This window comes from Pteronotus mesoamericanus, unplaced genomic scaffold (assembly GCF_021234165.1).
Source record: "Pteronotus mesoamericanus isolate MK-2021 breed Mesoamerican mustached bat unplaced genomic scaffold, CSHL_Meso_final contig_557, whole genome shotgun sequence".
In the NCBI taxonomy this organism is placed as follows: domain Eukaryota; kingdom Metazoa; phylum Chordata; class Mammalia; order Chiroptera; family Mormoopidae; genus Pteronotus; species Pteronotus mesoamericanus.
The window spans coordinates 5,094,218-5,122,099 of record NW_026555200.1 but is presented as its reverse complement, the minus strand read 5'-3'; the positions used below and the strand labels follow the sequence as shown (position 1 = coordinate 5,122,099).

Here is a 27,882-nt window from a genome sequence, read left to right as displayed (position 1 = left end):
CGAAACACGCTCAGCGTGTGCTGAGTGATGGGAAGGTGACACCTTCCACACTCCTCCTTCCTTCCTCCCCCGGGCTCATTCACAGATGCAAAGGTCTCCTGAACTGTCCTGCTGGGGCAGATAGATGATCTGTCAGTCTGTTGGCTTTTAGCCACGAGACCCCAAACTTTGTCCTTTGAAGGCTCTTCAGAGTTGAGTGTCACCGCGCGAGAGGGACCAGTGTGGATGGCTGCGTGTGTGGCCTTGCACGGATGTGGCCCCGTGGCGGATGCCCAGCGCTTGGCTGGGCTCTGCAGCGGTAGCACGGCCCCTTCCCTTCAGGTGCTTGCAGTGTGTGTGGGGAGGCAGCCCGAGTGCTAGCAGACAGTGTAATGGTGTCTTCCGTCCCACGGCACACCCTACAGGCATTGAGGAAGTCGAGAGGACCGGGAGACTCAGGGGTGCTTCGAGGACTTAGAGTAACAGGCTGTGAAAGGGCCGTGCTGGGGCGGGGATGTGTGTGTGAGATGTTGAAACAGGTAGAGGCGGGAAAGGGAGGCCTTCCAGAAAAAGGGCAGAGCGTGGGCACAAGTGTCTTGACGTGGACGAGAATGGCCAGGAGAGGGCTACCTGCCAAGGAGTGCGAAGAGACAGCCTGGGCAGGGAGGACAGGAAAAGACTGTTGCAGGTCTTAAACACAGGCTGAGGGGGTTAGATTTGATAGAATCAGACAGAGGAAACCAGCGAAGGTAGGGAACTGATGTAGTCTTTGGTGCAGGTAGATTTTAAATGTGAGAAACAGCTGGTTATAAATGTGACCACAATGGTGTGTTGTTTCAGTGGACGTGGGATAAACTTACAGGGTTTTTAATCTTGAAATTCATAGTGTTGAAGTTTGCTCTTCTTCTGTTTTATCATTCCCACCAGATTGCCACAGCAGTGAAGTTTCTACAGAATTCCCGCGTCCGCCAGAGCCCGCTCGTGACCAGGAGAGCATTCCTTAAGAAGAAAGGTACAGGCGCCCCGAGGCTGTGCACAGCCGCCGCCAGAAGGCGACTGGGGGCGGGGCAGATGGGGGCCCCAGCGCTGGTGAAAGGATGTCCTGTAACTGTCCCACTAGGGTGGGGGAAGGGGTGAGGGGTGCCCCCTGGTGGGAATGCAGGCTTTTTCCTGCCAGTGGTGCAGAGTGAGGATCTAATTTGGGTAAGCGACCTCCGGATGTAAGGCCCACGACCCAGCCCGGGACTCAGTCCGGGACAGCCGGGCGCAGGCAGCGCTCAGGAGCAGGTGAGGCTCAGCAGGCAGGACTTCTGCTCTCTGCTCCCTTCTGATAACGACTCAGCTGCAAGATGACTGGCTTTAGGTCAGCTGCTTTATAAAGTAAAGCATGTGGAGGAAAGAAACGAGGGAAAAGGGAAATGAGGTGACTAAACAAGGTCGGGTTAAGGTCAAGCTTGGGGTTAGCCTGATACATGGATTGAAGAGGTAAATTACGGGTTTTATGGTATATCTGTAGGCGCAGATTAAATGGATCTTGACAAATTTAGTATTGTCCAAAGCAGACAGACTCTATTCCGGCTCTCTTGAAATTTAGGATATTTTTCTATTTGTTAAAAACAAACGAAACAAAGAAATCTGACTTTTTATTTTTTATAGAAAGCTCATACACCAAGAGGGAATAAAGAGCTTTCTTTACCCCCAAAACAGAGCTCTCTTTCTTTAAGAGCTGGAACGCCAGCTTCAAAGTTCTGGGTTTTGAGCTTTAAGTCCTTTGTGACTGGACAGGCAGATGGCGGTGACCCTGCAGGACTGCGTTCCAGGCCGCGCTCGCAGGTCCAGGCGGAACGAGCCCCCGTGCTCCCTCTGCACGCAGCTGTCGGGGGGCAGCCCCCGCTGGTCCCTGGGCAGGAGCTGGGGGGTGCTGTGCGGGCACTGGTGGCGTCCTGCACGCCCCCGCCACCGGGAGATTATTATAATTTGGAGCGTGTGGGCTGGCCTCTCCACTCCACAACCATCATGCCATAAAAGAGTTTTTCCTTGAAATATGTGTACCTATGGGGAGTAATTAATCATAAAAGCTTGGGGATTTCAGCTCTCTCATCAAAGCATGGAGGCTGGGGAAAGCTGAGTCTAAAAGCTGTGTTGATTACCCCGGGTAACCTGAGACAAAATCTATGGTTGCCGAGAGATCCTTCGCCCCAGTATATTGTGCAATATTATAACTGCCTGATCTTCTCTTCCACTGACAATGACCAGTTATTCCTCATTTTCTCTCAAACGCAGCTGGGTTAGAATTTCATTTGCAGAAGGTATTTAGAGCAATTTAGAGACAAATGTCTCTGGTGTTTGCCCGGCACTTCCCCACCGCAGGCTTTGCTGAGCAGTTTTAGTATCAGGAGCTCCATCTAATCTGTTTAATTTTAATAAATCCCTGACTGGGAGAAAGAGAAAAGAGAGAGAGAAACTCTGGACCAAATAATGCTTCTTTTGAGTTAGTTGGCTAATAATTACTGTAGAGAGGAAACTGTTTGTGCAATTATTATCTGTTGCTCCTTTTTAAAAGGAAACACAACGGGTGGATTAATTTGTCTGAGAGTGAGTGAGCACCCGGTGCCACACCCTGTTTGAGGACTCCGTCCCTGCCCTCTCGGGGCTTCAGTTCGAGTGGGGAGGGCAGAAGAGGAAAGGAAAAGAGGAACCGCGTGCTGTGCGAAGGGCAGGTGCCCTGGCAGTGGGCGGAGGTGCCAGGAGGGCGCGGGCGTCACTTCCACCACGGTCGATGGGTGCCATCTCACTCCGAGGGCGGCATGCAAGCGCAGACTGGAAGGAGATGAGCGGGGGTTGACGGAGGGGCCTGACTCCTTCCTGACCCGCCGTGGGGTGGCGCTGTTGGGGTTCAGGCAGCCGGGATCTGGGGAGGCGCCCCGCCCTTCTTCCTCTGTGTTCAAACCCAGACTCGCGGGACTGAATCGCCCACCTCCCTTGTCTTCAAAAACACTCCTTCGGTCAGAAATTCTCGTTTCTGAGGTGGATCCCAATAGGGTCAGTTCTGGTGGGACCTTTTCCGGGCAGAGAACTCTAAGGTTTGATCGGCGTCTGGGAAGAAGAGCCCCTTCGTGGCTTGAAACTTCACTGTTAAATTTCTGCTTGTTCCCGGGGCCAGGCGGATGTGATCAGCGTAGCTCGGTGCCGTTGTGGGTGGGATGAGGGAGGAGAAGCTTTTGCAAAGGAGCAAGTAGGGACCCTGCTCCTAACAGAAGCTGGGAAGGAAGGCGCCTTGTCTTTGGGGCAGGGACCAGGGTTCTGGTCCCTGACCATGGGCGGCTCCCCAAAGGGCTCTTCATGGCGGTGGGTGGGGTGAGCTCTGAGCCACTGTAGTCTTGGCTTTTCCTAGCAAATGTCCCTTCGGGGATTGCAGTGGAGCGCTGCCTTGAATTATAATCTTGACTTTCTTTTTTTTTAATAAACATCTCTTTCCTGAAAAGGCAAATCCAATTTTGTTTTTCTTTTAATATTATTTAATATTTAATATAGAAATTGAGGTCCCTGTAGTGCATGTCAGTTCCCGTGGAAAATGAGGGTAACTTTAGGCGCATCAGCTGAGTTTTATTGTGAAACGGCAGCCCGGAGCAGGGGCTGCGGTCCGCCTCTGCCGCTGACAGGCCAGCCGTGCGCGCTCTGATTGGGGGCGGGGCGGGGGGGGTGGGGATGTTGCGCAGGCCGGGGGGTGGTCGTGGAGAGTGGCACAGCGATAGAAGAACATTGGTTTGCAAAGGTCTTTTGTGTTTGTGTTTTTTTACATTTTATTTTTGTTTTTCGGAGATCTCTTTTGGATGCTTTGAAGTCTGAATATGGAGTCATTAATGAGAAACATGAAGTTATTAGAATCGTTTATCATTTTCTTTGAAGTTTGTACTGCCATTTTGTGTAATTTACAACATTTCTTTTATCGGGATTTTTTTTGGAGAGAAGGAAAAAGCAGCTGTTCACCTTCAGAGCAGTAGAATAAACGTTTTCGTTTCCCCCCAACCCCACGATCCTGCAGGTGACATGTCAACGGCGGAGTCGGCCCCGCGTGAAGGGGAGTGGGCTGTGCATGGGGTGGAAGCCCACACAGCACTGGTCTCTACATAGAGACAGGCAGGCATCACACCCGGGCTTTACGCAGGCTGCCATCCAGGCAGTGAGAGTAGCTTACAGGCAGCAATCGAATCAGCCCAGAAAGTTAGAGGCTTGGTCATTGTTGTCAATAGACTTATGTTGACCTGACACCCTATCCAACCACAAAATGTAGGAGGCGGTCCGCTTCCAAACACATTTGGCAGGCTGGGTGCGAGGTGAGGGGAATCACGCCTGTTCCAGGGGGCTGGCGGGATGGGCGAGGTGGGAGGGACACAGAGCTGTCTGTTAGCTCGCCGGGATAGGTCCGTCGTAGGGCAGGCCTCCAGGAGAAAGACGGCATCACCTGCTCTCCAGGACGAGCCTGTGGGGGCCTGGGCCGGTCAGCTGCCGCTTCTGCTTCCTGTGCCCTCTGAGGTGTGGAAGCCAAGCGCTGTGTTCTCCCTCAGCTAGTAAATAGCCCCCGGGGGGCGGGGGGGGGGGTGGAAAACGAAACAAAGAAGACACACAGCTGCACTTTCTCATTCTAAAAGGTGAAACAAGATCTGATCTTCCTTCTGCTCCTGGAAGCGGAACCCCCAGTAGCAAAACTGCCTCTTTGCTGGAGGTGAACTTGAGGAAGAAACTGGAGGTCTCAACCGTGGGCGTGGGGGAGAGGTGAAGGGCTTCTCTCACTGGAGAATTTTAAGGGGGAGTAAATTCTTACACGGATTTCAATTTAACTCTCTTTTATTACTTTTCTTTTTTATCATTTATGTCCATTTCATGAGGTAGTTTGCATGTCCTTGAATGGAATCTCGTTACCATGAAAGCTTTTTTAGCATTGATTTCATAACAGTCTTAATTTAATAGCGCCGTCATTACTGAGAAGCTCTGGGAGTAGGGCCCCGGCTTTCCAGGTCACTGACCTTTTAATTACAAACCTTGTTCTGATGGCCAGGTTATCGACTGGACAGCTCCCAGCTTGTGCCCCCAGGATGAAAACGAAAATAACTTCGTTTCCTCCCCCATCTCCAGGAAAAAAAATTGTAACCTCATGTGTTTCTAAAATTAATTTTCTCCTTCAGCAATTAATTTTTTAATGTGTCTTAGAGAAGCCAGAAGTCTTGTTATAACACTGCTTTTTCTAGAGCTGGGGTCCAGCGGATAGCGCGGAGGGGCAGGAAGGGGATGGGGATCTTGCCAGCAGCACCCCACGCGCCATCGTGGCCCACTTCCTTGTCCTTGGAAACCCTGCGGCCGCGCTGGAAGGAATCGCGCTGGCCCTGCGAGGGGTGGCAGGGCCTTCAGACTCTGTCAATGAGATGTGGAGCGCGGCATCAAGACTTTCCAGTTCCTTCCCATGCTGCCGGAGTAGCGGAGCCTTTTTATCATGGACGTTTTAAAAAGACTTCTCGTTCTGAGAAAAGACAAGGGTTGGATGATTTTTCTTGTTGTGTCTTACTTCTCTGCTTGTCTCCGATGGCAGGAGGAGACAGGTGCCCTGTACGGGGAGTTCCTCTCGGCCAGGGGCTTGGACCAGATAGGTGCTCTCTCGCTGCCCCGGGAAGAGGGAGAAAACGAGGAGAGGACCGTGGCCCACAAGTAGGATGACTGTTGGTTCTGGTTTGCCCAGGACTGTCCCTGTTTTAACACTGGAACTCTTATGTCCTGAGCAGCCCCTCAGGCCTGGGTAAACAGGTCACCCCACAGAACATGCTTACCCAGGAGCATGAGCTACCGGAGAGACAAAGTGGGTGTGTCTTCAGAAGCTGGAGGAAGAAGTCCCATAGCAGTCCGTCCCTGAGAGCCCAGCCTGCAGCTGAGTGGCATCTTCCTCACGCCCCGCCTGCTGCTGCTGCCCCGGCCCCGCCTGGCGGGGGTCCAGCGCAGAGAGGTTCCCGAGGCGGGAGGCTGTGCCCTGCAGGTGCATGGGGGCTGCTGGTGCTGAGCAGACAGGGCTGTGTGTGGCAGCCACGTGCGTGTTCCTGAGATGATTGAGCATCTCCATCCATCTGTTGTGAACGGACCATCTTCCTTCCCTGCCAGTCTTGCATCTGCATATCTGTCACCTGCTGTTCTGGACCAGCCCATTCATCACACTGACTCGTGTTCCCCCCATCAATTTTCCTGCTCCCCTTGTTATCCAAACTTGTCTGGAACTCCACAGACTTTTCTCGGCCCCCAGGATGAGAGCTGTAGCAGCCTGCCCAGCTGAACGCCGTGGAAATAGCGGCGCTGTGGCTTCCCCACTCAGAGGGGGCGCAGATAACACTTGCTCCCTGAGCAGGCTGAGTCAGGCTGGTTCCTATGCTTCATCTGACGATGAGGGTCGGGGGAGACAGTGACACGGCTTTGCGGGGAAAATACCAAGGCCCTCCGGAATTACCCAGTAGGTTTGAGATTATTCCCTGAAAATGAAGAATGAGTCTTCTTTAATTTGTGCCTGCAATAATATTACAAAGAAAAGCAAAGTGACATTGTCATGTACAGTAGTCCCCCCATACCCATGGAGGATACATTTCAAGACCCCCATTGGATACCTGAAACTGTGGAGAGTACAGAACCTTATATATGAGGGGGTACCCAAAACAAACTGGAATTATCTTCTGGAGGGTGGGCCGTTGTAGTACAGGTTCCCCCTGCTAGGCGAATGCTGTAGAAACTCATCTGTATCAGTGCACCAGCTGGTGGTGTTGTGAGAGGCTGCGTTTGGCTTCAGTGAATTTTTTTGAAGAGTTTCAACTTGTTTGCCCATTTCATGACAGGTGATTTATGAGCACATCTGCCCACGCCATGCTGAGTGTTCAGCAGTTTTTGACCAAAAACAACATGACCCCCGTGCCCCACCCTCCCTGTTCACCCCGTCTTGCCTTGAGCAACTTGTTTTTTGTTTCCCTGGATGAAAAAAGTCCTTAAAGGGAAAGATTTTGCCGATGTGGAGGAGGTGAAACAAAAAATGGCAGAAGCACTAAAAGGCATCAAAACTGACGAGTTCAAAACCTGTTTTGAGCAGTGGAAAAAAAGTCTCAATAGGTATATTGCATCAAATGGAGAGTACTGTGAAAGTGACTGAAGTTTAAACATGTAAGAATAAATACACAATTGTTTATAAACAAATTCCATTTTGGGCGGTGTCCCCCCTCCTATACTATGTCTTTCCTAGACAGACATACCTTTTCTCTTGGAGGAAGCACTGCATGGTTCTCTTCGGCGTATCAGTTGCCAGCCTCACTGCCCTTGGCCCTGCATCATCAGGAGCAGTAAGCGTCCCTGGAACGCAAGCGCTGCGATGCGCAGTCCGCCGCGCTGATGATGAGAGGGCTGCCCGGTGGCTGATAGGCGAGCGTGTGCAGTGTGGAGGCGGCGGGCAGCAGGATAGTGCATCCCAGGCCGGATGGGCTGGGCGGGCGTGAGATTTCAGCTTGCTACTCAGAAGGGAGTGTGATTTAATACTTCTGAAGTGTTTATTTCTGGAATTTTCTATTTAATATTTTTGGACTGTGATTGACTGTGGTTAATTGAAACTGCAGAAATCAAAACCACGGATGAGTGGGGAGAGGCTATTGTATTAAAATTTTCCTTAACTTTTTGGAAAGGTAGGAAGATACATACATGGCTTCAAAAATTCAAAATGGTAAAGAAGGATATACAGTGAAAAATTGGTTTTCCTCCCATCTCTCGTTCCTGTCTCCTCTCCCATTCTCCCCCCAACCCCGCAAGGATGCTATTAACTCCCAAGAAAATGTATCCATATAAAAATGTGTTAATACTTACTACTCCCCCCCATAGAAACAAATACTTTTTAAATACAGTGGCAGTAGAGTTTACAGATTTTCCCTTTACCCTTGACATTGTGTCCTGACAGTCATTCCACATCAGTACATACAGGTTTGCTTCGTTCATTTCAGTGGCTGCATAGTATTCCCTTATACATCTGTCTCATAAATTTTATTTTATCTCCACCCGAGGATATGCTTATTGATTTTAGAGAGAAAGGGAAACATCGGTCAGTTGCCTCTCCTACGTGCCCCAACTGGGGATTGAACCTGCAACCTAGGTATGTGCCCTGACTGGGGATCAAACCCTCAGCCTTTTGGTGTATAGGGGTTGATGCTCATCCGACTGAGCCACTGGGCTAGGACTCATTTGTATTTAACCTGTCCCAAATTAGTGAACATACAGGCTGCTTCTTGTGTTTTCTTCTGTCAGACAGTGTTGTGGAGAATGGGCTCGTGTAGATGTTGCTGGACACATGTTAGCTTGGCATTGTGCTAACGTGAAAGCTTCCTGTGTGCAGTGAGTAGGCTAGGGTATATTTTTCTTGCTTAAAATTTCATGAGAATATATTCCCTCAAAGAGAATATAAAACTTTTCTAATATAAACATGACAGAAGGTAGAAATTAATAGATAAAAAGCATAGTGAATTATTATTAGTATCACAGATTTGGCTTCTGAGAGGACATTCTGGTCATTGGTTACATGAAAAATGCATTCTTTCTAAAAGAATCCTTTTGTCTGTTTTTGACAGGATATGGGCTTATACATTTAATTTTTGATTCAAAATAAACATTTAAATAAGTGGAAAGCTTCAGAAACTTGAAGGCTTTTTTTTTTTTTCCAGATGAAGCTAAGTTTTCTTTTGTCGTTGTTAGACATTTTACGGGTCCTAGGCCACTGGTTCGGTAGTCAGATTTATTCAGTGCCTGTTGTGTGCAGAGTGTGTGAGTGTGTCGCTGCATCAGGCCCTTCGTGAGAGAAAGTGAAGTGCCCGTCTTTTAGAAGAGGCTTGTCAGGAGGTGGAATGAGTGCTGAGTGCTCTTCAACTAGATCCGTGTGTGTCCATGAAAGAGAGAGCTGTCTCAGTTAGAAGTCCGCATAGTCACACAGGGGAGAGAGTGGAGCAGAAGGTTCGCTAGTCTGGGAGCTCCTCTAGGGCAGCGACCGCGTCCACCTCTTTCCAGCATCCTTAGTGCCGGCTCAGCCAGCCTCAGCCAGAGTCTGATGAACAGGGAGTGAACAAGAGGGGGCCTGGGATGAGGAGACCCTGGGAGCAGTTTCCAAAGGGAGCTCGACTTTTCTCGTCTACAATTTATGTATTTGTTCAGCTCTAGTACACATGTCGCGTAGTTTCAGGATCGCTCGCCCACACGCCTTTACCAACTGGAGTACAGTGTGTACATGCAGGTCTTTTTGTCTTTAGTCCTTAGTATCCTTCGTGAAAGCTCTCTTTCCCAAAGCTGCCTGCATCAGCACAGCTCAGTGTTGACCTAGACCTTGAGGGCGGCAGCGGTTGTAGCTGGCCAGAGAAGAGGGGGAAGGGTGTGGTTAGTGCGGGAGGCACCCAAGCAGACACGGTGCAGTTAGCTGGGCCCACAGGCCCGGGGTCTGCACACCGGCGGGGGCTGAGGTTGGTGAGCTGGGGAAGCAGCCAGCGTTAGGACTCAACACTGTCGGTAGCAGGGGACGGCGCTTTTGAACCAGTTGATACTGTGAAAGCTCTACCTGAGGAAGTTTTCTGTGGGCCCCATATTTAATATGAATTGGCTTGGCAACAATAAAAGTAGCTACAAGGAAGGCCCTGCTGAGTCCGTTGTCAGGTGAGGAGGATGTAAATGGGGAAGGTGGCATTAGAAATGGAAATAGAAACAATAGCCTATTTATATAGACTTTTATGGCTTATAAAATACATATAGTTAAAGTTTTCTTCACTATAATCTTTGTAGTAGGCAGGTGACTAAATACGTGTTGAATGAATACATGATTTAAGAAATCTCCCGTTTTATAGGTGGGGAAACTGAGGCTCAGTAGGGTTAAGTGGTGCAAATAAATGGCAGAATCAGAACTAGGAGCCAGTCTTCTGACTACAGTCCTTTGAACTGTGTCCCATACCTTCTGGAAAGGAAGGCCCGAACCACAGACTTTGTAGGGGAAAGAGTCAGGCGCGCTTAGTACTAGGTTGGGCACGAAGGCGAGGGAGACAGGGCTGAGGATGACTTTAGGGGTTGCTTCATTGTGCTGAGCAGCTGTATTGAGGCATTCCTGTAGTTGGCATACAGTAAACTGTACATATTAGAAAATGTTGTGAATTTTAAAAAATACCTGTGAAAGCATCTCTGCAAGCAAGAGAATGGACTCGCCGACCCCCCAGGGCTTCCTCATGCCCGTGGCATTCCCCGCTCCTGCCTTCGCCCTGCACGCCCCGGTGCCCCGGTGCCCCGGTGCGTCCTGATCGGCTTGCTTTCACTATGGATTAGTTTGCACTTTATAGAGTTTTACATAAAGGGACTTGTACAGTCTGTACCCTTCTTTTGTTCTGGCGTTTTTCTCCCAGCATAGTTATTTTGAGATTCATCCACATTGTTACATATGGTAATGGCTCCTTCCTTGTTATTGCTGCATAGTCTTCCATTATTTGGATGCAGTAGTTATTTACCCATGGACCTGTGAGAGACATTCGGTTGTTTCCAGTTTTTAGCTATTAAAAATAAAGCTGCCCTGAATATTTGTGAATTAATCTTTGTAGGGACATACCATTCCTTTTCTCTTGGGCAGATACAGAGGAGGGGTGGAGTGTCTGGGTCATGTGGTAGGTGCATGTTTAGCTGCTTTTGAAAGTGGGTGTGTTATTTCAAGTTCTCCCCAGCGGTGTGTGCATGGACCAGGGTGCCGAGCCTGGAGAATATCGTCTCCAATACTAAAACCGCATGGCCTCGGAAGTGATCCTGAGAGTGACTAGACGATCGGCCATGCTTGGAGCACTTCAGCTCCGGAGGGAATGGTGCGTCCACTGCCTGGGCTCGGATCCCAGCTTTCCACTTCCCACCTCTGTGGCTCTCGGTACAATGCTTGGCCTTGCTGAGCCACAGTTTCTTTATCTGTAAAATGGGCTTAATGATAGTATTTACTGCAAAAGATTCTTGTAAGAATTAAATGAAAATAGTGTGACAAGCACTTAGCAGAGTGCCTGGCAGTAAATAAGGGCTTCGTTGATGATGACAATGACCACAGTATGTATTTCCTCTCTGAAGGTACAGTCTTAATGGGCTCTCCTCAGTTTGCTGTAATGTTGTGTTAAAAAGATGCACTTGTTCGTAAAAAGTTCATGCAACAGGAGTCTCTTAGAATTTTGGGCAGAGAGGGATTTAACATGGGCAGTGGGAGCTGACTCACTATTGAAGGTGGGCTTGCGGGCAGGCCTCCAGGAATGACCCCTGGGAACTGCGCCCCACCCTTCCCCCATTCAGGAAAGTGGGGGATTGGGAGGCCACCCCTGGAGCTGCAGAGTTCAAGAGCACACCCTTGGGCTGCGATCCTGGGATACAGGAGTCGCCGCTGCCACCGCTGCGGCGTGTTCTGACGTCCCGTCCGTAGGACAGCAACAGGCTGTGGGGGTGGGCCTTTGGCTTTCCCCCGCTGTAAGGAGCTGGAGGCCGGAGACTGGGCCCAGCGATGGGAAGCCACGGTGTTTCCCTCTCGCTCGTGGGTCTGCTGATGTGGGCGGCAGTCAGTGGCTCCAGCTTCCCTGGGAGAGCCCGAATTCCCATCCAGAGCTCGAGTTGCCAGGGGGCCTGGGGAGTGCAGCTTTTAGCGTCCCAGCCTCTCTGATCCAGGAAGGTGTGCTAGCAAGAGGCGGGATGGATGCTGAGTGCGAGCAGAGAGATTGCAGAAGAGAAAGTCACAGGCTTGCGCCCAGACAGGGGACAGGCCCACTTCTGTCACAAGCCTCTTTTTTACTGAAGACTAACTTGGGAATTTTCGAGCCTTTTAAATAAACAGCCCACAAGCTGAGGGGAGTGTTCATTTGGCTCCAAAGCCTGTTAAGAAAAAAAAGTCAGCCAAAAGAGAGTTTGTGTTTTCAGTCTGTAAGCAGGTGGCAGTGGTTTATTTGTCAATCTAAAGTATTTCATTCAACACAGAGCAAATTGTGTATATATATATGAAGGAAGGAGACTGTCTTTTTCAACTATTTTTGTTGTTTTTGAAAAGAGCTGGGCCTTAAATTGTCGATAAAAGCTGTAGTGATGTATCTCCAGTTTGTCCAAGAGAGAAATCCTGACATGCCCTGTACCACCGCTGGCTTTCGGGATGACGTGAAGAGTTCCTGTTGCTCCTGTCTGGCCTCTCCTAGGCCGGAGCTCTCCTAAGGAGATGCACCTGTGAGGGGTGGGCTAGCGCGCTTTTGCCGCGGCCTGCGCGGGGTGTGGCTTTACAGGGACTGTAGGAAGCTGTGGAAGTAGGGGCTCCTGCAACTTGCCAGACGGTGCAACATACGGCCGTCACTACTGAAAAGTATTTTATGTTGATTGGTCTATAATTAGAAAGACTTTAAAATATCAGATAACATTCGGTTACCAATCTATTGTTGTATTAACATTTTTTGAGTCTGTGCCTTATAAGAATGAATTTATCTGCTACTGCTACTGTGTGCGTGTGTGTATTGGAATATCTGTATTTCTAAAACGTACATCAGTGTGCTTCCATTTTAAATTTATTTTTCACTGTAGGCTTGCCAGGTTGGTCAGTCAACAGCTTCATCCTTTTTACATTTTTTGAGGTAAGTAGAGGTAACTCACTAAATGTCCTCGGTAGGTAGAATGATGGGGTATGCAGGCTTATATTTAAGTTGCTGAGAATTGGACAACACTACTAATTTTTTCCTTTCCAACTTTAAACAGACCTGTGTTTGGTTTCTAAAACATTCTGGTAGGAGCTAATCATCTCAGATCTCACCCCTTTCATCAGACGGAAGACTTGGGAATGCTGTAGTCTCTTACTGTTAATTATTCTTTTTAGTTTTAAAGCCCTTTAAAGTAATCTTTCTGTAATTAGATTATTGGGTAGATTGTCTTTAGTGAGTAATATGGTGGTCTTTAAATTTTGTGTAGATTTTCAGTTTCTTAAATGATTGCAAAGGTTTTCATTCATAAAGTTAAGTTTACCTATCATGGCATTTCAGGGGGAACAAAAATCATGACCCTCTGTGATAAATTAAATATCACAACCACATAAATGTCATCTTTTCAGTGAAACCTAAGGTGCATAGGAATGGGACTCTCTCCCACTTTGTTTTTTACTTCAAGCTGGATCTGTGCCTTTAAGTAACAAGAAAAATATTTTCACCACCGACAGTGGTAAAGCTGTGAAGCTTCAGAACAAAGCCATACCCTCTCCTGCTTTGTGAGTCACAAACAGAATTGTCAATTAAATTATTCTAATTGCAAAATTGGGGGTCTTGGTCCAAAGTACACAGGTTGAGTTTGAAGAAGAGTCAGTTAGAAAAATCGGTTTAACGTACAAACGGAGCTAATTTGTACAGAATGTAATTGGAAGAGAATAAATATGAAGTTTCATGATGACCTCTTGAATCCATTTCTGCTATTCACTTACTTTTTCTTTTTCAAAGACTTTCCTTTGAGCAGTCCTGAAAAGAGGAGATGAAGTATAAATTAGAAATAACAGAAAATAACACTGTTGTTTGGAAGACCTTAATATTTGGTTTTGAAAGATTTTTACTATTCATTCATCAAGCCATCAAGCACTTATGGAGTGTATATTGTTTACAAGGCACTGTGAGGCCCTGGAACCGAGAGTCTATGTAATGGCAAATAAAACAGTGTTTTGGAGTGGATACAGACTACCCCAGAAATGTGAAGTGTGCAGAACTGTTACAGTGAAGCAAAGTGCCGGGCTAGAGAATACCGGCAGGGCAAGGGGGCCCCAGGGGCTGGGGGGAGGTCTGTGTTGGGAGGTCGGCTGAAACTGGAAGGCGAAGAACAGGAGCCTCGGCAGAGGGTCAGCCAGCGCAGACACTCTGAGGCAGGGAGGGAGCTGGACTCGGTCCAGGAACCCCTGCTGGTACTGTCATTGTCACTGGAAATAAGAGTGACATCTTACCAGCTTCCATCTGGAGACACCACTGAAAATAAAAGTTCTGTTGAGCTTTAGATCCCCTGATTTAGAGTTTTTCTGTCACCAGTGGCCAAGTTCAGCTCTCTTCACCAAGCACTGCACGCCCGCTGTCTGCCGAGCACTGTGCTAAGTGCAGTAGGGACGCAGATGTCCGTGCCCCCCAAGAACTTGGCGGTGACGCGGTGGAAACTACAGGAGTGCAGCCACTGTATTTCATAAGCAGGGCCAAGAGGATTCAATACAGCCGTGATCGGGACCGCTGACAAATGTATCTTGCTTTATAGTTTAAAAGCATTCTATATACATTGGCTTATTTAATCTTCATGGCAGCCCAGGTTATTTCCTCCAAACATGTGCGTGTGCGCACGGGAATTGCAGAAGTCCACTGAGGCCGAGGACCAGGGCTCTGCCATCGCCGAGCGCTGACCTTCAGCGCGCTGCCCGCTCCTGCGGGCCGAGGCCCTCCCCTGAGGAAGCGCGCAGTTAGAAATGGAGTGTAGAGCAACCAGGGATGGAGGGTGCTTCATCCTTGCCTTTTCACACACGTCTCTGTGATCAGGGTTACAAGGTGAACTTAATTTGAGTTCTGTTTAGTTCTGGAGAGTTTCTGCTGCCTTCCGTGAGGGCTGCAGCGCAGAGAGGCTGTTCCTAGACTGGAGAAGAGGGAGGCTGGGACTTGAAGGGGGCGGCTCTGCTGGAAATGCTGCCGGCTTTGTTGTTCTGTCGGAAGGGTTTATCAGGACAAGAAAGGGTAAACAGTGATCTCGGCTCCGGTGGAGAGGTCGAATGGTTACATTACACAATCTTCTAGAGCATCTTGCAGCAAATACATGGGTTATATTAAAAATTGCAATCATATCATTTTTTATAGTAAATTGCTGACCTTATGCAGTAGAATCAGCTTTATTGAATTTCGCCAAAAATGCGTTTATAATTCTGCCATACACACATGATATTCATGTCCTTGCTGTCCATGTGGAAATGTCCCTTTTTATGATATTAAACAAATTAAATCGACTTTCTCCTGAGCTGCGGTGTCTCACCTTTAAGATCCACTCTCAGGAGTCGAACCTCCGTGGAGCAGAGCTCACCCCCATCTGCTCGGGTGTCAGTACCCAGGGCACTGTAGTGTGGAGCGTTGAGAAGCCTGGCCTCAGCCCCACAGGTTGGCTTTGAGATTATTTCAAGGTGGTTTCAGGGCAGCTAATGTGTGTCGCGTACACTACTGAGTGCCAGCACGGCCTTACCATAATTACTCTGTTTGTTTTGAGGAAATGGTAGGCATTTGTTTAAAAGGATTTCATAGTAAACCAAGGGTACAATTAGTTCTCAGCTATTCACTTGTGAATATTCACCGCAGAAGTTTAATCTTCAACTTGTTTTTCTTTGATTCTTTGTAGCCCTGCTCCTTTTCCAGCCCATGTGGGATGAGGGATGCAAAATAATTTCAGTGTTAGTCTGAGGAAAACATACCAGGAAGTTGCATGTATATTTAAATGAAACATAAAAGTTTAAAAATTAGCTGCTTTTTGGTTTCATTTGCCATAAGTTTATTGCTCCTTTTCATACGTCTGTTATCTATATACCTGTTATGTGTGTTTGTATAAATTGCTAGTTCCCGGTTTTGCATTAAAGAGGCAGGAGGATACAGTGGAAAATCATCTGTCCACCCATTCATTCACTAATCATCTATTAATCGTACGTTCTTCTCCTGTCTCAATATTTGTGCTGAGCATGGAAAACACAAAACTGAGATTTAATGTTAGCCATCTAGTGAAGGAGCTTCATGATGTGGAAACAGCTGCAGTGGTGGTGCAGAAACGTTGCAGGGGCCTTGACAGGTGTGCGGATGGAGGCCCAGAACGGGGAGTGATCCCTTTTGTGGTGCGTGGGGAGGACTCGTAGGGAAGGGCTATTTTAAAAAGGAGTCTTCATAGAGGACGTTCCCTTCCCAGGAGTCCTCCAGGAGGGTTAGCTATGTTTAGGTTTTGGGAAGCAGTGGTGACTTTATTCCGTACAGGTACAAGCAGGGAGCACAGTGTCCAAGGCAAGGAGTGGTCCAGAGAGATTCAGGAAATGGCCTGATAAGTTGGAGAGGTGGGTGAGGCTCAGGCCTCACGAGTGCCCTGCTCCAGGTTTGGGTTTTGTTACATGGACCGCGGGGAGGCCACTGGAGAGCTTTAAGTGGAACAGTACGCACCATATTCGTATTTCAGAAAGCTCTCTCCAAAAGTGGGGGCGGCAGGTAGGAGCTCCCTGCAGTAATTCAGGTAAGAAATGATGGATGGACAAGGGCAGGTGTGGGACGCAACTAGACCAGGCCCGGAAGGGAGGCCTGGAGCCCTGGACCGGGGCTGGTGATCCTGCCGTCGCGGCCCCGCGGCCAGGCCTTGTCTCCCTCAGACGTCAAGGGGTGCAGTGGGGGTCTCCGGGCTCTCAGATTTGTGTCTGCAGGCTGACCCTTAGGCTTGCTCTCTTCACACAGACCCGTTAGGTGGTTTCACTGAAATGTGAGGCTCTCTGAAGAAAGAGAAGATGGCATTTGTGAAGCAAGTGCTGTTTTGTCTAGAAATGGCTTCTCAGCGAGAAGCGGTCACCGCTTCGGGGTGGAGCCTGCCTTCCCTGCCAGGAAAAGGACCCCCGAACTGGGCCATGATGGCAGGGGCTGCCGTTCCTCCCTGCCCCTGAAAACTCATCTTGCAGAGAGCTCCCTGTCTTCCGCCCCTCAGTTGTCCAAGTTTGAATGTGCACGTCATGTTTGTGTGCATCTCCACTGTCTTCCCATGACAGACGGCTTTGCTGACAGGGCCTCCCCGGGCCTCAGGGTCGCCCTGCACACGAATGACATGGCAGGCACAGTGGCCCGGCGCTGCCCGTGCCTTGGTTCTCTGGTGGCCGAGGGCCTTCTCTGGCAAATCCATGGGCCCGAGGGGTGAAGCGTCTCATGGGGCTGAGGCCAAGAGCCCGGTCAGAAGCTCCCCCGGCAGGGAGGGCCGAAAGGCCTGGTGAGCAGTGAAACAGCTTCCTGGGGGGTCCCAGAGCAGGCAGCAGCGGGACGTCCCAACACTGGTTTCTGGGTCCCTGCGCGCAGGCTGGAGAAGAGCCCTCTCCCGCTTGGAGTCCCTCCTCCCGTACTGGCCCAGTGCTAGCTCCAGGCAGGCATGGCGACAGCGGGCCTTTCACAGGACTCGGCCGCCGGCCTGCCCGGGCCCGGGCCAGGAGTGGACTTGTTTAGTGAATTATGATCTCAAGTTTTGAAAAGCATAGAGGTTGTAGGGTTTTTTAAAATTCTATCTGCAAGCACGTTTCTCCTCTGTAGGTGTCTTGCTCAGTTGGCTTTTGTCCGGCCTTTCCATGGAAAACACCTTCTAGTTTGGCCTGGGGCGGCTTTAAAGCCCGTGCTGGGCCTCTCTGGAGCTCGCCCCTCCCATCCCCTCAGTAAAACCAATGACCCCCCGCCCCCATAACTTACACCAGGTCTACCCGGTGCACTTGTGCACCTGCGTAGTCTCGCTGGCCACATCTGTCCCAGACTCGCCATTGCAGTCCACTTTGGTGGCTTTCACCTCCTCGTTCTGGTGTTTTTATTTAGTTAAAAAATTTTAATATTAAATAAAAAATAATTTTTTTGAGGAATGGTTTGGACGTTTGGTATTGTTATCCATTCACCTCTGAACTATTCAAGATGTTGACTTAGAGAGCCTTTCTCCTTCCCTGCATAAGTAGAGCAGGGAGGAGGGGGAAAATCATAGAGAAAAACATGTCAGAAGTGGCTTTCAGTGTAAAACAAGAGGGGGAAAAATCAGTGTTTAAGGAAACCCAAAAAAAGCACCTCTCATTACAGCAATTAAATGGCTGCGTTTAACCTATCAGGATGTTCTGCATGTGTGAGAGACAAGCCAGGGAGCTGTGTGTTTGAAATTAGAGCTCTAATCCTCAGGGAAGAGAACAGTTAAATAATTTGTTTTTGAGGTGTAAGAGCAGAGCGGCAAAGTGTGCAAGTGTGTGCGCGTGCGTGTGCTTGCGCGCACACACCGGCAAGGGTGAGGGGCCCGCCGTGTTTACCGAGAACGCCCTGGAGGCCGGCACTTACCCGCACCTGTGTGCTGTCAAGGAGCACACAGGCTGCTGCTGCCCGTTCATTAGGTATCCAGAAGAGACTCACCTGTGGCCAGGAGTTGCGTCATGAGAGAACTTGCTTCATTCTGGCCCCTGAGACTCACAGGAATAGATTTGAGAGACAGGGTGACATAAATGAGGAAGGAGAGACTCAAGAATTAAGGGAAGGGAGAAAGGGAATCATCTTGAAGAAAGTGTGTGGCACGGACTCGCTAGGACAAAGCACTCTAACTTCCGGGGCAGGCACTCCAACCAGGGTGGACATTCATTCCACAGAGCGCAGGTCAGAGGGACAGCGTACAAGCAGCCTTCCCCATTCGGGGCTGTTGGCAGGGCTCCGCTGCCAGCATTCAGGTGTCCCCTGCCAGCGTGCAGGGCTGTTGGCAGGGCTCCGCTGTGCTGGGATGCGGTGTTGGGATCTGTGGGAGTGGTAGGGGATTCGCAGTACGTCCTGTCTGCCTTGTAGTGGCACAGCCTCTGTCCGTCTGTCCCCCGGCTGCGGTGTGTGACACTGTCAGTGCTCTGGCCTTCTGGAAGCTGCTCTGTATCTCCCTAGATGTTCCTGGAGCTTGGCAGCTGCCACCAGAATTCCACAGGACCGGCTGACACGTGGCAGAAGGGAGCCGTGCACATCTGTCCCTGTCCCCCTCATTAGAGGATGGGCTCTTTAGTGACTGGGGGGCGGGGGGCGGACACACGTGTCTTCCTTTCAGGCTTGGTCTCTGTCGGCCTCTGTGGGAACGGAAGGGTTTCTATTACGCTAATAAGCAGCCTGGGGGACGTGGGTCGTGGTGTGGTGATGGTCTCCACGGAGGCCAGATGCCGTGATGCGTGCTGGCTTTGTCCCGGGGGGCGGGGGGTGCTGATGAAACCTGGGCCCTGCCTCGCCCTCGACGGGCAGAGGGGGAAGGTTGCCGGCGTGTCTTCTCCTGCTTCATTATTACCAGGCTTGCTTGCCTTTGGGGCATTTCATCAAAACTTCTTTAGTTTTGCTTAAGAACTTTAAAGAGCTGATGAGCCTGATGGAAAATTTCCTGCAATAGCTCAGTACGGCAACACACTTCACAAATACTGGCTAATTAATCCTCAGGGCACCTTGGGGACAGCGGAGGGGATGATAGTGGCTCTTTCATTTTTTATCCCCTTTTAGAGACTGAGAGACTGAGGCACCCAGAAGAGTCTGTGACTTGGCTGGGGGTTGGGGGCCAGAGAGGGGACACAGATCTGGAAGCTGAGTTCTCTCTGCCTTTTGGCTTCTCGTGGAACAGTTGAGTGCTACCTTAACATCATTTAGAAAATCACTCTCGTTTTGCCTCTCCACTCATCTTTCTCCCCTCTTTCCACTGATGCTCTGTCTTGGGCATGGTTCATGTCTAGAAATACAGGTCTCTATCATCAATTTTAATTACTGCCTGGTATTCTGCTGAGAGTGTAGACAATATTTTAACTGGTCCCCTTGACAGACATCTAGAGTATTTTCATTTTTTACCATTGTAACAACTCCTCTTTAATATCCTTGATAAAGGTATTTTCTTTTGTGATTACCTTTTTAGGGTAGACACCTTAGAGTTGGAGCCCTGGGTTAAGGAAATGGGATTGTTTTCATTTTAGGATTTCTGGTCAATGTGGAGGCATAGATCGACACACTTCGTTCGTCTCCTTGTGCAATCACAGAGAATTACAACTAAACCTCAAAACAAATAACACCCAGAACTGTCAGAAAATTGAACTGTATGGGAGTCCAACAATCAAGGATTTAAAGAAGCCACATTCATACAGATGGGTAGAAGGGATGGAGATGCAGAGATGGGAGGAGACACGGTGTGGCGCAGAGAGGTGGTGATGGCCGAACAGGTGGTACCACATTCACGTGTGGTGGATAAAAATCAGACCAGATACCTTGGGAGCAAGTGATGCCAGACCATGCAGCCCAGGGTTCCAGCGCTGAAAAGATAAATCCTCATGACTTCTGGCTGTAAAAACTAGTAGGGGTTGGAGCAGCAGAAGAAACTGCCAAATTTGCAGGAGACTCTGCTTAATGGGACCCCACGGTCTTAGAATGTACACAAACCCACCCACACTTGGGATTCAGCACCAGGGCAACAGTTGCATACAGGGAGTGGTTGAAGTGACTGGAAACGGGCGAGTGCCGGGCAAACCCCCGGAAGCCAGGCTGCATCACTGTCCCCTTTCCAAGTTCTCCCCGCACACAGAGCCACAAAGCAGTGAAGAGGGATGTCTCACCCTGGCGATTACCTAAGGCTCTGCCCCACACAATTTACAGGTGCTTTTCTATAGTAGGCCATGCTACTAACACAGAGAGTCAAAGCAGCTCTACCTAGTACACAAAAACAAACACAGGGAAGCCGCCATATAGAGAAGACAAAGAAATATGACCCAAACGAAAGAAGAGAACAAAACCCCGGGAAAAGGACTAAACAAAATGGAGATAACCAACCTATCAGGTGCAGAATTCAAAACACTGGTGATCAGAATGCTCAAAGAACTCACTGAGTACAGCAACAGCATAAAGGAAGACATGAAGGCTACACTAAGTGAAATGAAGAAAAATCTACAGGGAACCACGAGTGAAGGTGAGGAAGCTGGGATTCAAATCAACGAGTTGGAACATAAGGAAGAAATAAGCATTCGACCAGAACAGCAAGAAGAAACAAGAATTCAAAAAACACGAGGGTAGTATAAGAAGCCTCTGGGACATCTCCAAACACGCCAACATCCGAATCATAGGGGTGCCGGAGGAAAAGAGGAAGAGCAAGGAATGGAAAGTTTATTTTAAAAAGTAATGAAAGAAAACTTCCTGAATTTGGCAAAGGAAACAGACATACAAGTGCAGGAAACACAGAGAGCCCCAAACAAGTTGGGCCCAAAGAGGACCACACCAAGACACATCATAATTAAAATGCCAAAGGTTAAAGATAAAGAGAGAATCTTAAAAGCAGCAAGAGAAAAGGAGACAGTTACCTACAAAGGAGTTCCCATAAGACTATCAGCTGATTTTTCAAAAGAAACTTTGCAGTCAAGAAGGGACTGGAAAGAAGTATTCAAACTGATGAAAAGCAAGGACCTACACCCTAGATTGCTCCATCCAGCAAAGCTCTCATTTAGAATGGAAGGGCAGATGAAGTGCTTTCCAGACAAGGTAAAGCTGAAGGAGTTCATCGTCACCAAGCCCTTATTATATGAAATGTCAAAGGGACTTATTTAAGAAAAAGAAGATCAAAACCATGAACATTAAAAGGGCAACAAATTCACAACTATCAGCAACTAAATCTAAAAAAAACAAACTAAGCAAACAACCAAAACAGGAACAGAATCATAGGTGTGGAGATCATATGAAGGGTCGTCAGTGGGGAGGGGGAAGGGGGAGAATGGGGGAAAAGGTGGAGGGACTAAGAAGCATAATTGGTAGATACAAAATAGGCAGGGGGAGGTCAAGAATAGTATAGGAGATGAAGTATCCAAAGGACTTATATGTACGACCCATGGACATGACCTAAGCCAGGGGGGTTGTTGGAGGGAAGGGGGGGTATCAGGCGAAGGGGGGCAAAGGGGAAAAATTGGGACAACTGTAATAACATAATCAATAAAATAGACTTAAAAAAAAGAAAACGGGTTTGTTTTAATTATAGTATGCACTGCTTGCCTGCCCTTGAAACATGTTCTGGCAGCTGTCAGTCTCAGCAGTGGGGACCGGTGGCCTTGACCGCAAGCTGCAAGTCCGGGTTGTTCAGTCTGCCGCCTCTTATGATTTCCCCTTTTAGGCATGGAGACCCCTAAACTCGAGAGCTCTTGAGTTTACCTACTTTTTTCTTTAATGGTTTTTGTTTTCTTTTATTGAATTTGTTTTGTTGTTAGTAGAGCAGCAGGGGAAATAATATTATTTTTTCTTTGTGATCAGTCTGATTGTTTTAGTGCCATTTATTGAGCAATTTATTCCTTCCCTCACTCCTTCCACATGCCACCTTTAGCATATATTCTTCCATACACTGCCCTGTGATCTAGGATGTCTGCTCTCATTCTTGATATACTTACTGGTTGTTATGCTAGTACTGTCTTTATTATTGTAGAGTTGTTACACGTTTTATCTGTTAGTGTAAGTTCTACTCTTCTGCTTTTCTTTTAGAATATTCCTGGCTTTTCTGGCCCTTATATACTTCTAAACTCAGTTTAGAATCACTTTATTATGTCTCCTCCTTGATCCCACTCCAACCCTACCCATGGCCAATCAAAAATAAAATCCTGCCCTGACTGGTGTGGATCATTGGGTTGAGCATCTTCCCAAAAACTGAAACGTCGCCAGTTCAGTTCCTGGTCAGGGCACATGTCTGGTTTGCAGGCCAGATCCCTGGTCGGGGGTGTGTGAGAGGCAAGTGATCAATGTATCTCTTGCACATTGATGATTTTCTTCCTCTCTTTTTCCTTCCCTTCCCCTCTCTTTAAAAATAAATAAATAAAATCTTTAAAAAAATCATTTTGGAATTTTGATTACATTCAACATAGAAATTTCTTTGGAAATAATCGGAATCTTTGCAGTATGCAGTCTTTCCATCCATGAATGGGTGTGTCTTTTGAGCAAAATATATTTTTCATGGATGCAGTTTTACACAGTTCTTGTGTAGTTCCTACACATTTCCTTAAATTCTAAGTATTTTTTATTTATCGTGTTGCCATAGGGCCTTTATTTTTATTATATTTTCTATTTGATCCTCGGTAATATTTAGAAAAGTTGATTTTTGTGTTTAAAAATTTCTTATTGTCCTCTTTTCAATAGTACTGATTGTTCTAATTGGTTCTCTTAGGGTTTTCTCAGTAGCATACCATGCGAAAACAATAGTATTCTGTGACTTGATTATTATTTTGTCTGGGCCTTCCAGAACAGGATTAATTAAACCCAAGTGCTCAAGGAGGTACGATGCTTATGATCTCACTGTGTCCTTTTCTTCGAAGCATTAATATAACAACGAAGGGCATAGGAATGTGGAAGAAATAATCATAATGATCCCTAGATTGTTGCTGTCCACGGTCTGAGGCTTTTGCCTCTTTTGGCCAATATTTATTTTTTAGACAAAATTAGGGACCATGCTCATAACAACCTTGTATTAGAGGAGAAAGTCTGTGTTATTTGTTTTTCCAGACAGAAAAGCTGAAAGACGACTTTCTTGGTCAACAGATGGAGGACTAGACCATGGTCGTGGCAGCCGCCGTGAAGCAGTTTGGGGAGGGGCGTGGAGGGACTGGCGGGAAAGGGTAGTCAGAGCTGCTGCAACTTGCCCGCACCACTGCCACCGTCCTCACACATGGGGACTCCGAGTGGGAGGGGCACGTTTTTGGCTGGAAGAGCACATAAAACGAGAACACTGCGGGACATCAGAAGTGACTTTATTCTAGGCAAGTAGAGAGACCTTCCTCATCCCAAGGACGAGTATACTGATGGCAGCCTCCGTGTCATCGGCTGCTCTTGCTCTCACCCTGAGACGGATTATGGTAATGGATGGGACAGCGGGTCATTTTATTAGCTCAGGGCCGGTATCCCCGGGCGGGCGCTGTGTCTCCCACCTCGCCACATCCGACCCCCTCTGAGCATTGCCCCCGGATGGTCAGGCTCAGACTCTGCTTTTAGCTGCCTCTCCCCCACAAGGAAATGTTGGGTAGCTCTTCTTTTCTTACAGGATCAGGTCCCGTTTGCTTATACTCTTTCCAGCCTGACTTTTTAATTTTATTTTGAACAATTTGAAATTTATAGAAAAGTTGAATGGGGCACTGGGCAGCAGATACCTTTTATCTAATTTCTTAGTTAACATTTAGACACACATACTTGTTCTACATACACACACACACACACACACTCTCTCTCTCTCTCTTTTTATTGTTTGCGCACACACACTTTTTTCTGACTGTTTGAAAGTAGATTGCAGGTACATGACATTTCAACCCCAATAACTTCAGCATGCACCTCATAAAGCAGGGTGTTCTCCTGCACAGCACCACATTGTCACACCTAAGAAAAGTCACTAATTCCATAAAGGTATCTAACATAAAGTCCACATTTAAGTTTTCCAGTTGCCCCTGAATTTCTTTTGTAGCCTATAATCAGGGCATGTCACTGGCATCTCTCCTTGTTAAGAGTTGCCCTCTTGCCTTTTCTTGTTTTACTTGTCGTCATCTTTTTTGAAGTGGACAGGTCAGTTGTATAGGCTATCATGCACTGTGGATTTGTCTCACTGTTTCCTCTTGATAAGAGTAAGATAAAGCATTTTTGGCAAGAATACTTCATAAGCAATATTGTGCGCCTATTACTGCGCCACATCAGAAAGCAAGCAATATCAGATTCTTCCTGCTGATCATTTGGGTAATGAGCTGATTGACTGCCAGATCGCTCCATTGTAAAGGAACATTTTCCCCTTTGTAATTAATAAGTAATCTGAGAAGTGCTTCTTTGAGATCATGTTATCTTGTTACTCAACAACCTTTCATTCAGTAGTTTAAGCATTTATTGAAGATCCTTGTTTGAACCAACTATTTCTTCAGGATTTTAAAAATTGTATTTTTCTAATTTTATTGTTTTATAAATTATTAATCTAGTATTTTGTGAAAAAGAGCTTTCTCACCTGTCCCCCGTTTTGCTCTCATTTGCTTTTGAGTGTCACTATATACTCTTTGTTTCAGAGTGTTTTCAGCCATTATTGTCATATTTTTTTTCAATGCTCACATTGTTCCCAGTTTGGTCAGTGGGTGCCTGTTCAGGTGGGCTCCTGGGTCCCTTGCTGTTTGGCACAGGTGTCTCAGGCGTACCTTGTCCTGTCTGAGCCCCAAGCCTGGAATCCGACATTCTCCAAAATTTCTTTCAGTGAGAATGACACTTAGAAGCTGAGGTCTGGGGACCAGTTACACGCATTGCTCCTGGGCTGCCACTGCTTCCCTGGCATCTTTAGTGCAAAGAACCATGAACGCACGCACACACTCACGCACTCAGACTCACTCACATGGTGGTTGTATTTATCTACATGATGTATGTGTGGATACATATACATACAGTGCAAACTTCACATTACAGGGTTTTTCTTACATCTCTTATTTTACATTTATATATCTCTTTCAATGAAAAACTGTTCTAACAAGTTTGATAGATTATCGTTTACTATGTCCCATAATATAAATAAAGTGGTTTTTAAATTACGAACTAATATTCTCATCAACATTTCTTTGTAAAGTTTAGGATTTCTTTGCGTTCTTCTTGTCCCTAGATTAGGTCAGTAGTTCTCAGTGTGGTCTGTGGAGCCCTGGGGGCTCCCCAAGCGCTTTCAGGGAGTCTGAGATCCAGACAGTTTCCATAGCCAGTGGTAAGACATTATTTGCCTCTTTTACCATGTTGGAACTTGAAGCGATAGTGCAGAATGAAGCTGGCCTTTTGCTGCATTTTTACTGCTTGTGCTTGCAGTTTTAAAAAAGCCTATTTCACCTAAGAATATCCTTGAGGAAAGAGTAAAAATGATGCCGCTTGAGGAAGCATCTCTGTAACGCCTGTGTGATGTACTAGGGAATGTGTGCTAAGTGCTTCTGCTGCGCACGGAAGTATTGGTCATCTGAGGTGCTGGTGTGCCTGCCTGAGCCGTGGGCTGGCCTCGTGCTGTTTAATTGGGTATCGTGTTTACTCAAAGGAATGACAGAGAAGCTGTCATAAGTCAGACTTCAGAATTGGGATGACATTTTTCTCAAAAAATGAGCAAAGTGAGCCCGTTGTTTGAAGGAAAACAATTTGTTGTCGTTAACTTTCAGCTGAAATCAAAATTTTAGAAAACATGTATCCATCATTGTGAGCTAGGCAGATTCCTGAGACTTAAAAGAATTCCGATGAGATCATGGTGATACTGAGTGTACTTTTCCTGATAGTGTGTAAGGAGTCAGTTAACATTTGGAAGCTCTGTATCTCTTACTGAACTGATATTTCCTAAAATATCAGTGCATGATTTTACAAAATTACACATGAATAAAATATCCATCAAAGTGTAAGCTAGACCAGTGAACCTTAATGGAACAAGATATGAAAAGTTTCTTGGTATGGTTTCAGATACCACATTGCAACTAATTCTTAAGAAACTCCAGCTTGCCCAGTTTGGGTGTGGTATCATAGAAGAATGCCCACAATTATATGAGAAAGGTGTTAGAAGACTCCTTCCTTTTCCCACTGTACATTTGTATGAGGCTGTTTTCTTGATTTGCTTTAACCAAACCAACTCAGCACAACAGATATGAGAATCTAGCTGTCTTCTATCAAGCTAGACAGAAAGAGAGATTTTCAGGAAAGTTAAATCATGCTAGTCTTCTTACTAATTATCTTTTTCTTTTGGAAACTAGTTATTTTTTAATAAAAGTGGTATTCATATTAACATGTAATAAATTTATTGTTATTTAAAATAAATGTTTAATTTATTAAACATCTATTTATTTTATTAAAATAAAATATTTTGATAAGTATTAAATATTTTAATACATAATAAATATTTTAATAAATATTAACTTATTAAACATTTATTAAAAATGAAGATTTCTCAATTTTGATTTTAATATAAGTATCAATGTATATGATCTTCACTAACAAAAGTTCTTTAGAATCCTTCATATTTTCTAAGAGTGTAAAGGGGCCTGGAGACCAAAATGCCTGAGAACTACAGCCTTACACAAACAAGAACCTCCGTGCCCCCCAGTGCCAGCACCTGGAGCACCCCGGTGCCAGCGTCCCCTTCCTGCCTTTTGTGTTATTGTGGGGCTGTTTTTTGCAGTTTAGGACTACGTAGATTTCAAACCCCCCAAGATATTAGTATTGTCTTCTACGGTAAACGTGTATTTATATTTGTTCTTTCCTTTGCTCCTTACGCCTCCCTCCACTCCGGTGCTTCTGTCCAGGATCGCTTTCCTCCTGTCTGGCAAACTCCTTTAGTATTTCACGTAGGGCGGATGTGCTAGTGATGAACCCTCTGATTTTGTTTGTTGGAAAATGACTTCGTTTTTCTTCACTTTTTAAAAGGCTTTTTAGAATTTTGAAGTTTTTGAAATAACATATTTTAAGACAAATTGTAGGAGTAGTCTCTTATGCCTTTCACCCAGGTTCCTGAAACGTGAACATTTACTTCACCGTGTACATTCTCTTTCTTCCCACTTCTTCCTCCCCTACTTTTTCCCTCTCTCCTCCTCCTCCTCCCTCCTTCTTTTACTCTTTCTCCCTTCCTCATATACATATACACACAGGTGTGTGTGGGTGTGTATACAAATCAAGAAAATTTTTTTATAATACATCCTTGTGTGTTTGTCACACCAAGTCAAGTCTCCTTCCATCACCATTTATCTCCCCATATCCTTTTCCCTCTGTCAAGAAAATAATTTGATAGAATCCTATTATGTAATCTATAGACTTTGTTCAGATTTAGTCAGTTATCCTAATAATGTCCTTTATAGCCAAAAAAAAAAAAAAAAAAATCATTCTTCTCTAGTCCACAATTCAGCAGATGACCACGAGTTACGACTATATCTCTTTGGAACATTGTTCCTCAGGCTTCCTTTGTCTTTTATGACCTTGATATATAGGCCAGTTTTGCACCCTATACATGAATTTGGATTTGTCTGTTTTCCCCTCATGGTCAGATTTAGTTCCTGCATTTTTGGTAGGTGCCACAGAGGCAATTTTATGTCTTTCTCAGTGTCTCGCATCAGCAGGCACAGGGCATGGATTTGTTCCACGGTGGGTGATTTCACTT

The 27,882-nt window shown here is 46.8% G+C and overlaps 1 protein-coding gene across 2 annotated transcripts in view; it reads left to right on the top strand.

Moving 5' to 3' along the window:
• Positions 1-27,882, top strand: part of PEX14 (peroxisomal biogenesis factor 14) — a 130,455-nt gene that overhangs the window by 51,547 nt on the left and 51,026 nt on the right. For both annotated transcript variants that reach the window (XM_054579761.1, XM_054579760.1), the window contains exon 3: positions 907-991. In XM_054579761.1, the coding sequence (XP_054435736.1) occupies positions 907-991 (85 nt within the window). The remainder of the gene's footprint in view (positions 1-906; positions 992-27,882) is intronic.